The sequence below is a fragment of the Anneissia japonica genome, unplaced genomic scaffold, assembly GCF_011630105.1.
Source record: "Anneissia japonica isolate Jap-2015-1 unplaced genomic scaffold, ASM1163010v1 scaffold287833_len2544123_cov190, whole genome shotgun sequence".
In the NCBI taxonomy this organism is placed as follows: Eukaryota; Metazoa; Echinodermata; class Crinoidea; order Comatulida; family Comatulidae; genus Anneissia; species Anneissia japonica.
In genome coordinates this window covers 608,838-619,806 of record NW_022757233.1, presented here as the reverse complement: position 1 = coordinate 619,806, position 10,969 = coordinate 608,838, and the positions used below count along the sequence as shown (strand labels likewise).

Genomic DNA, 10,969 nt, shown 5'->3' with positions numbered 1-10,969 from the left:
ATATACAGTAGCACTAGGAACAAAATAGTAATACTCATTTACATACATAAGATACATTCATAACATACAACATACATATCCTAATGGTTGCAAAGGTAGATTTTGCTACACTATAATTTCTTCTAACCCATAAACAGAATTTAAAGTAAAGAAGTAATTGGTCATTAAATATATTGGCCCAAATGGAATTATTACAAAAATCACATGTTAGCAGTCTTTCTTTAACCATTCACTTACAATTTGATATTGCTTAAAAGTTTGAAAAAAGTCTGGGGAAAAAATAACATTAAAAATTTATAAATGCATGTAAAAAATTGTGACATTATTAAGTACAGTCTTAATCTAATGGAAGAGTTATCTGCAACTAAATGCTTCTACATCTCTAAAGCATAGCACCTAGATTTATAAATTTTATTCTGGAAGTGATATAAATATTATTGAAATCAAGGAATATCGCAACTTATACAGCACATAACATGCAGTAATCCTAATGCGAAACTAAACTACCCTGGGGAACATCCAGGGACAGCATCTGAGGGGCCTCATATTGTTAGCATCCAGGGGCTTGTATTTCAATATTCAGGGATCTCATATTTTAACATTCAGAGACCTCACATTCTATCACACAGAGATTTCAAATCTTAACATCCAGGGACCTCATACTTAAAACCAGGGATCTCATACTTTAAATCCAGGGACACCACATTTTATCTTCCAGGGACCTCACATTTCCACATCCAGGGACAAGATATTATTCTGGGAATGACAGTGACTACTACCCTGTAAGGGATATCAATATCATTCCTGTGAGGGATGGTGCCAGGATTAAGTCAGGTGCATATCTATTCTTTGTCTTCTTATCAAGGACCTAACCATTCACACTCTCTTTAAAAGTTATGTATCTTCCTCAAATTTAACTTACAACCAAAGGCATCCAATCAAATGAATGGCACTTTACTATACTACTGCACTGATGTAACAGAAGCTTTATGTAAGATAAAACATTACTAAGATAACTAAGTTATCACACCAATGACTACCAGCACTTGTCGTCCACTACCCGTACTGGTGTTAGCAACTGGTCAGCTCTTCGTAATGGTGATCTGAGCAGACTACTTATTGGCTGTTTTTGTTGAATATTTCAATACGGAATCTGGTTCTGGTAATACTGAATCATGTCATATGTTCGGGTCCTAGAAGACAAAAAACAATTCAGTTGCTGAAATAATAATTGTTCACAATACAGAAAAAAAAATCAATATTTTTTAATACTGAAGATATTATGAGTGAAAAAAGGGGAAATTGGTGCATTATGTACATTTGGAAATTGATGCTTAATACAAAACAAAAGTTACAGATGTTTACTTACCTAACATTGCCTGTGGAATCTTTGACTACCTTTAGAATGTAGTTGGCTGCTTCTCTATCACTCAGATTTGGAGAAAATCTAGATCTAAATTTTATATGAAGAAAAAAATGATGAATTGACATTTGGTTATTTTGAGCAATCATGTAAGAAAAATATTGTGTATGTGTATATGTATGAATCCAACTACCTCAACTCTTTCACCTATTACACTGTTAATCCAGCTGAATAAGTGGGTACTCACCTGAGTAGTTTGATCGTCTGACCTCTGAAGCAAGGAAGGCCAGTGTCCAGCATAAGAGCCACAAGCGATACAATCTCCTCTTGATACGGTCTAGTCAAATACAAAACAAATTCATAATTAGCAGTTTTTACTATCCTACATTTATGCGTATATTTGAATTATTGATTGTAAAGCAGGCAGCCTTCTTACCAAGGCCGACAATCTGAGCAAACAGAAATCTGAACTTATTAAAGTTACAGCTGTTGTTTTTTGTTTTTTTTAAATGGTTCTTGAGTAGTTACCTGACAGCAAGATAAGCTTGAACACACAGTTCCATGAACCATTTAAAGGGGGCACTCTCAATCTTACCACCCATGATCATCAACATCTCTTCAGTCAGCTTTATGTCTGCTTCCCAGCCCAAGTTGCCTCCCGGTGAACTCTCGAACATAAAACCAAAATCTGTAGATGAGGCAATACAGTACATTAGCTTGTCAAATGTTTGTACTAGGCCTTCTGTAATCATGGACAAGGAAAGTCTGTAATATAGTGCTGTCAGTAGTGTATTTACCTATGTGTATAATGTGGCCGACAGAGTCCAGCATGATGTTGCCATTGTGACGGTCCTTAATCTGCAGGAGGAAGCCAATGATACTGTAGGCCACCATACTTTGAACAAAGTTTTTACGAGCCTACAAGAAAAACAAACCACATTTAAATATTTCGCATAAAATAATAAAAATAACAATAATAATAACATATAAAAATACAATACAGAGGTAATATAATAATAATATAATTTACCTTCTGAAATGCTGGTGTTTTTTCATCTCCATATTTGGTCCTAAAATACTCATACATGCCAATATCGGTTTGCCGTCCAAGCTGATCACGTGACTTGCAATCTGGAACACATTGGATAACACCACACTGGAAGGAAAGACAGAATTTTAAGTTTGTAAAAATGAGATGTCAAGAATTAAATGACATTTCATGTAGGTAAATATTTATAAAATATACAAGTAAATCATATATTTTATTGTTCAAATAATTTGTTCTATTTAGGGATAAATGGTTACCTACCCCTGGTGATGTTGCAACAACCTTGTAGGGCACCAGATAAAGGTCAAGTCCGACTTGCTTGAAGATATTCTTAAACAACCCAATAACTTGTAGTGCTAACATATCCTATGAAAATATACAACAAAAACTAATAACAATGTAAAACAAACAATAAAAAAAGACAATTTAGGTCCCATTTGTTTACTTGTATGACTTTATAAATGTTGACATCTGTCTGTGTGTTCACCCTCCTAAATAGAAATGTTATTATTATATCATTCAATTTGTTATGGCTACAATGATGACAATTTAACTGATTACAATTTACTACTTATTTTATTACATTTTAACAATATTATTTAGCAACAGCTGAATATCTGGAAAAGATAAAAATAAATTTGATTGTTTTAAGAAGTAATTAATTTTGTTTCAAGTTAAATTTTGAGTTTTAAGAGTCCCTTAAACCTTATCATCTACTTTGTACTATATATAATGGGAACTCACTAATACACTGAACAACTTTTTACATTTTATGTAATCAATAATAACTATGTTATTTATCATTAAGTGAATATTCAAAATATAGGATAGCAGTGAACTACATTTTCATTATTTTTATACCATAAACCCACTTTTTGTAAATTAAATAAAAAAAGGTAAAGGATACTTAACTGACCTGTCTGACATCGTCTCCCACCTTGAAGATAACAGCTTGTACCTGGGTCTGCTGGGCATTCTTCTTATCCTCAGTTATCTCCCCCTCCATACCAATCTCCTCAAGTTCTTGTACGCCACATTGCTGTACCGTAAACTTGGCTAAAAATGGAGCTTTTGCAGCACTGAAATGAAAATACAAATCATTAGTTTAAAACAGTAGAATAAATACTATATCATCATCATAATTATGTATTTTTAAAATGTCTCAAATCATGATTATTTAGTTGGAAGACCAAAGAATTACCTTAGCACCACAAGTCATAATATAATAATAAGTTAGTCTTAAATAGCACTTCATACCAACAACACCTCTATGCATTTTATAATATTACCCACAGTCACTAGATCAAACACATATGGAACACATACTCAGTTCCCTGGAGAGAATTCCATAACACTAGTACACACAGCACATTTGTGTTCGAACCTACCAGGCACCCACTTGTACTGGTGGAGAGAGAAAAGTGCATAGTAAGGGATTGAACCTCCAGAACCACTGAAGCAAATCCCTGCCATATCATCATCACTAATTACAATACTGTAGTGATAAACAAACACTCACCTCTGCATCGGTGTTCCTGATTCATCATCACTAATTACAATACTGTAGTGATAAACAAACACTCACCTCTGCATCGGTGTTCCTGATTTTTGATCAATCTCCAGGACAACAGCCTCAGGGTTACTTGGCAGGTAGCATCCGGATTGCAGTTCAATACGTGCTAAGGCTTTCAGGCACGCATCCTTCCTCTCCTGCCCTTTAGGGAATGGTCTATGGGACAACAGATAAAGCTATATGAACATCTATAATAATAGTGAATTAATCAATTCATCATTAGTTAAACTTGAAAAAACAAATCAATATCTCCTTAATCTACACAAATCTATCATGATATTGGTAGTCTAAGACTGTACAAATCCATAATTACTTGTATTTATTGAAAAAAAAATTAATTATAGATCCATTCTGTATGTACTGCTAGTCATCATATTTTAATGTTTGTAAAAATGGTATATTTCTTAGATTGTCTTCACTTTATAATAATTGTGTTTGTGATAGTTTTGAATTTGATATTTTTCATTGTAGTTTTTCTAAGTTTAAGTCTATTGCATTCAAGTTTTTTAAATAATCTTTACTGTAATAATTTTGGCTTTTTACTTATATTGTGGAAGATTTTTACTGTATATTTTATTTTTCCATCCTGCAATTGGTATTTACACTGTTGGACGTGCAATAAATAATAAATAAATAATAATAAATTACCTGATTTCACCCGATATTGCAGTAATTTTACCAAAGAATTCAAATTCTCGTTCATAGAATGCCTTTGCTGGTCCAGACAGATTGTTCAGGATAGTGTTAATGATGAGCTCAAGTTGGTCTGCAAATTCACCTGAAAAAGAATTCGTGAAAAATGTTGTTCTTTTTATTATTCCTAATTTGACCTGCTCCTGACTTGAAATAGCATTGCACAGTAGTACATGATATTGAAGCCAAGGGCATAACCAAAATGAAAATTACATAAACCTAACATACTGAACTAGAACATTGGGGTAACCACTCCACCCCCATTCTTATCCATAACATGCAATGTGATTTTTTTAAAATCACACAAGCAAGATTAAACTGAATAGAACCAGCTCCGATGTTAAGTTTCTTGCTAGTGGGATTTCTTCCTATAGCTTGGCCACCTAAAATCAATGAATGTTATTTTTTTTGTATGAATTGTAAACATCAGTATATTTACCATCTCTGTTCTTTCCTTCTTCATCGATATAAATGTTAGTCTTCATGTTCCAGATCAGTTGGTGGGCAAGCAGCTGTGACTTGCTAGCAAGGTGTAGAAGTAATTCTGTCACATATCCAAACTATACAAACAAAACAATAAATTCAAATAGATTATGAGGCAACACTTAAAACCTTCAGTAATGCTACAGTACTTCATTCATAATAGCATGCCACACCTATATGGCCATCTATATCAGATATAACTATGTAACCACTACACATTAATCAATGCCACAATTTGGAAAATCATATTTAATATTGCCTATTTCTAGCACACTATGCAGATCATCTTTCCCCTTGTCAAAAATATTTGGTACTATTCCAATGCTCATATCAAGTGGATAAATTCTTGTGATTGGAAATGTTTCCAATTACAAGAATTTATCCACTTCATATTAAGTGTCCCCCATAATAGCAGTGTCCCCTGAATAGGAGTGTCCCAAAGGAGGTGTTTACAGTATGTTAAATTGCATATTAATCTCTGCACTTTGATTTACCTGACACACAATATACTATCCACTATAGTTATTGTTAATTTTTACCAATCCAAGGAGACAAATTTTCCAGTTTGATACTACTCCATGCTACTTACTAAATTACAATGCTACTCACCCTGTCATATCTAACAGCCTGAACTAGTTGAGGTGTGTAGAAGAGAAGTGATTCCACCGGATACGATTCCAGAACACGATTCGCATATTGCGCTGTTATAGGATGAGGTTCATATTGACATGAGAAGTATGATAATGCTGTGATTGGTGAAACAATGGCCCAGTTCAAGATGTAGTTTAACTGCCGAAACAACAAAATAATGGTAATTGCACCAGTTGGTGTTGCAACTAACACCCACCTTTCAAAAGTTTACTCAAAGACTCTCAAAGAAGATGATGATAATGATGATGTGACAAAAATTAAAGTAAAACTAATGCAAAATATAAAATTGATATATTATTTGAAAGCATAATTTTTTTTAACATCGAAAAAACAACATTTTTTATTTCTATAAACCTCATGTATATATAGACTTACTGTAGCATATTTTAAGTAGTATTACATTTTAGTACTGTTTTAAGTGTTATTTTATACATTTAGAGTGAGTGCAATTGTTGTATTTATGAAGCCAGGGAAAGCAGATTCTATGTTCTTGTAAAAAAATCCATAATGGAAGTAGTGATAAAACAGATTGAATACTAACCTCAGCTGCATCTGCGTCAACAGAACTCTCTGTAACAAGATACTGGATGGCTCTAGGATTATCAGAAACTGTCAATGGGTCCAAACGAACCAATCGGATCACTTCTTTCACAATTACTTCAGCATTCTTAAACCTAATATGAAAGAAAAAAATATCATTGTGTATTTCTGAAAAAACTTTAAAGCAAAAAATCTTAAATTTAAGAAAACAAATAATACAAATGTTTACTTGAATAACTATTTATGATTTTAAAAAAAGATCTTAATAAGAAAGCATATACAAAGTGAAATAGTTACTAATGTTAAAACTATTATAAAAATAGTGAATGTTTATAATCGTAATGGGAAGAATATTGTCATAAGTTGAAAGATAGACTGTTCCATTGGACGAGGAAGAGCCAAGTTTCATGGAACAGTCAATCTTTCAACAAATGAAAATATTCTATCCATTGCAAGAATAAAAAACATTCATTTGCTTGTTTTATAACACACCTAAAATAGATTCTTGTCATTTGATATTTTATGAAAAAAATATACATTTTTCTGAATGGAGATTCTTGTCATTTTATATTTTATGAAAAAAATCTACCCTTTTCCTAAATAGAATAGTCCAGCGGCTATTTACACAATCAAAAGATTGTATTAGGTTGAAGTCACATCATATCCTAGGCATGTGCTATGGACAAAAAACGGATGGAAAGAAAATGCACGGATGGAAATAAATTTACATGATGAATGACGAAATGGGGCAATTAACCAATGTCACATGATACAAAATCCACCAATTAAATGACAGGGATCTATTTAGGTGTGTTATACAATATAAATAATGTGATGCCGTACCAGTGACAGTTGGCAATGGCATTCTCAGACTTAAATTTGAATATAATTTTCTTTTCTCTCCACCTTTTTTTATAATTTTGAAAAATAGATTTAGGTGGGGGAGGAGCACTGGCCAGCTGGGCACCACCCCCCCCCCCACCTCCTTGAATCCGCCACTGAAAATAGTATAATATTTATATTAGTCTTAAGCCCTGTTCAGACTATCACATTTTATTTGACAAAAACATGTGACATGCCTAAATATGGTCATGATGACATCACATCATGACCAAGTAGAGGCACATCATGACTATATATGGGTATACAGCAGTTTTTGGTCAAAGAAAATCTGATAGTGTGGACAAACTTTTATACATTAGTCTTATATAATGCACTATGCAAGCAAGACTTCTATGCACTTTGCATTATTTAGTGCATCCACATACAGATGAGATCATTTTTGATAACACCTACCAAGAAAGACAGGATTAAGTTGCGTCTTTTAATATACTGTTTTGCCATCCTCTCCACCGTTTCATTTCCCTTCCTGGTACCAGTTGATCGCTTAGAAATGACAGACACATTGCTTGCTAGAGGCATAGTGTTCATCCAACCTGAGCCTTGTGTGGCTGTGCGTGCGCTGTAATCAACACTTGCACGCAGGTCTACTGGCATGGTAGCTAAGGCTCCTGGTTCTGGACCATCTGACCACATCAATAATTGGTAAAAATAACAATCAGTTTAATTAATTGAATGAATACCATTTAGCTCACATAGTTTCATCTGGTTTCTGTGATGTATATTTAACAGTATGTTTATTTAATAGTTTATTAAATATTAATATCATTCTTCATGGTATCAAAAATAATTCAAAGATGCACATTTTATGAAAAACCTTCTAAAGCTCAAGTAAAACATTGAGTTGTTTATTTAAAAATATTTAAATTTGTTTTTCATTGATTTACCAACTTTTTACTACATTTTAAAATTGATTGAGTGCAAATTATGCTTTTAATTAGCAAAGAATATTTTTTTAAATTGTCGACTGAAAGCTAATATACTCAAGTACAAAATGTAAGCAACAGGTTCATTGATCATAACTTACCAAAGGACATGCCGGGCACAGCTCCTGCTCTCAAGTGCTTCCTCTCTGCTTGCATGTAAGACCAGAACTTAAACAGTACCAAAATATCATCTCGCAACTCTGAAGACGACTGTGTCGGACACATAGGTGGCACACTAAAGTAATCAAAGGCTGTTGCATAAATACGCTCCCTGAGGGCGTTCTTGGAGATACTTGTTAGCAAGGTATCTCCCTGAAGTAGACACATTCCCAAATTTAAGAGACGGAAACGTGGGCCTAGCGTTGCCACATGCCGAGACATAATCCCTTGTTTGCATCCACCGATAGTAAGCGAGAGTGATTTTGTTAACAGCCTAGCATATATCTCTATTTCATCAATGTTGGAGTAGCGAATGCTTTCATAATGAAGAACCAGGAAATGTGTCCAGATCTGATGTGGGGCAACATTAGGGGGTTTGTTTGGCGGGGGACCGGTAGATGTGCAAGCTAGGGGACTTGGCAATTCTTCTTCCACAGAAAATATGCCCAGTTTCTGATCAATGGTTAGTTGCCAGGCTGCAGCCATCTCTCGTAGGAACTAGAAAAAATTATAAGCATCTCAAATTAAGAAACATATACCATACTTATTTGAATAAACACCCCAATGCGTTTATTGTTGAGAATGTTTTTTGAGGGGGTGTTAATTCAAGGGAGGCATTTATTCAAGGAAGGCATTATTTTTTGGTGTAAAAGTAATCCGTATATACTCTAATAATACACGCCCCTTAATTTCATTGTAAATGTGGAACTACAGCACATGATTACCGTCAAAGTGTTACTGCATGATTATAAAGACTACGGTAATTGATCCCAACCAGGTTACAAAAAATACAATTCTACTGGAGTAGAACATTAATAGAATGTGTTGACAAACATTGATGTTGCTTCCATCAGTTTTGTTTACAGTAATTTAGGGAGGGGCGTTTATTCAAATATAAAAAATGACGCCCAGGAGCATTTTGTCAAGGGAGGTGTTTATTCCAAATGAGGCTCTGGAGGGGGCGTATATTAGAGGGAGGCATTTATTAAAATAAATATGGTATCTAACAATGCTATTGTGAGCATTTGCTTAAGCTACACCTAACCACTTTCTTTTGTTGACTGTATTTAGCCAAATAAACAAAAATGTAAAAACTAACCATGCATCTACAAAATGAATTATAAAACAATTTTAAACTAAAGATTTGTATACACACACCTGAAGCTCAAAGTCTGGCCGAGCTGCCAATAACCAGTCCCAGCATGCAACAGCGGTCTCCAAAGCATGAGCAGTAAATACTTTGACTGGTTCCCAACACAGGCTGTGAAGGAGCACACGATCAAGTTCTGCAAACAGAAAGCATAAATATAATGCACTTTCTACACTATCAAGACTTCGATGACAAAATGTGTGCCAAAGACAAGCCAAACAAGTCACTCTTCGCAAATTGTGTTTCAGAGATAATTGCCAAAACATGATTGAATGTCAACATTTTCAAAACCTATTTAATGCACTAAAATAAACTTCATATATCTATACATCAGGCTATGTTTGTATTTTCCCTATTTTTAATGTTAAAACAAAATTTTTATTGATTTTGTGATGGTCTCTGCCTGAGAAATGCTAAAAAATCGTAAATTTGGAAGGCTGATTTCTCAGATACTGTTCTTCAAACGCCTGTATGTTGTAAACTTCATAACAAAATGTCGAATTTAAATAATTCTTTTACCATTTTAAAACTTTCATTTTACAATGAGGTTTGTCAATATAAAGACATGACATTATTACACACCCACCCAGATAATATATTTAATACATTGTGATATGTTGCTTTGAATGATGATGACGGTGGCAGCAATTACGACTACAATGACAATGACGCAGATGATAATGAAAGTGATGATAATGACAAACACGATGATGTTGATATGACAGCGATGACGACGATGACAACAGTGATAGCGACGATAATTGAACGACAACAATAACTACAGTGAAGCCGATGATGATGATAATGATGATGATGATGGTTACGAGGACAAAAATGACGATAATGGAACAACAACTACAGTGATGCCAACAATGATGATAACAGTGATGAAGACAATAATGATGATGATTCTACTACTGATAACAATGAATGAGAATTAGTGATTTCTTACCATTAGTAGATATGAGTAGTGAGCACACTCTAAACATACTGTTCGTGAATCCCTCTTCTAGGCCCTTTGCACTGACCTTCTTCAGCTGGTTGTCCAGCACCATTGCAAGGGTTAAGCCTCCTGGCCCTGCTTCTGAGTATATAGCTTTCATACCAGCCACCTTCGAGAACATACATTGAAAGATTTGGGCATTAATAGTGAGAAAAATGTAACACAGAAATAATTGATAATAAAAGCCAACATAACGTATAGACTTATAACTTATGATCCATTTTAGAAAACCAAAAATACAACTTAAATTGAAAATTAGAGCTCATAGATACTAGCCTTTAAGAAGTGACTGAAGCAGTTGCCAAAACTGATTTGACAAAATTTTTTTCTACTATACTTAAGGAACCAGATGAAATTCTTTGAAAACAAAAAGATCATTTTACCTCACCGGCAAAGCGACTTCTTAAACTCATTGTAGACACAAAGTTGGATGAATCTGCTTTTGTATTGATGCGCTTATCTGGAGCAAATGTGGACTAA

The 10,969-nt window shown here is 34.0% G+C and overlaps 1 protein-coding gene across 1 annotated transcript in view; it reads right to left on the bottom strand.

The window, feature by feature from the left end:
* Positions 1-68: 68 nt before the first annotated feature.
* Positions 69-10,969, bottom strand: part of LOC117124533 (phosphatidylinositol 4-kinase alpha-like) — a gene marked incomplete at its 3' end in the record, with an annotated part of 43,267 nt that continues 32,366 nt past the window's right edge. Inside the window, 14 exon segments of the mRNA XM_033270788.1 lie at positions 69-1,193; positions 1,370-1,453; positions 1,611-1,700; positions 1,892-2,051; positions 2,161-2,281; positions 2,394-2,519; positions 2,673-2,777; positions 3,328-3,490; positions 3,997-4,140; positions 4,633-4,762; positions 8,291-8,834; positions 9,495-9,622; positions 10,439-10,598; positions 10,873-10,965. Of these exon segments, the coding sequence (XP_033126679.1) occupies positions 1,142-1,193; positions 1,370-1,453; positions 1,611-1,700; positions 1,892-2,051; positions 2,161-2,281; positions 2,394-2,519; positions 2,673-2,777; positions 3,328-3,490; positions 3,997-4,140; positions 4,633-4,762; positions 8,291-8,834; positions 9,495-9,622; positions 10,439-10,598; positions 10,873-10,965 (2,100 nt within the window).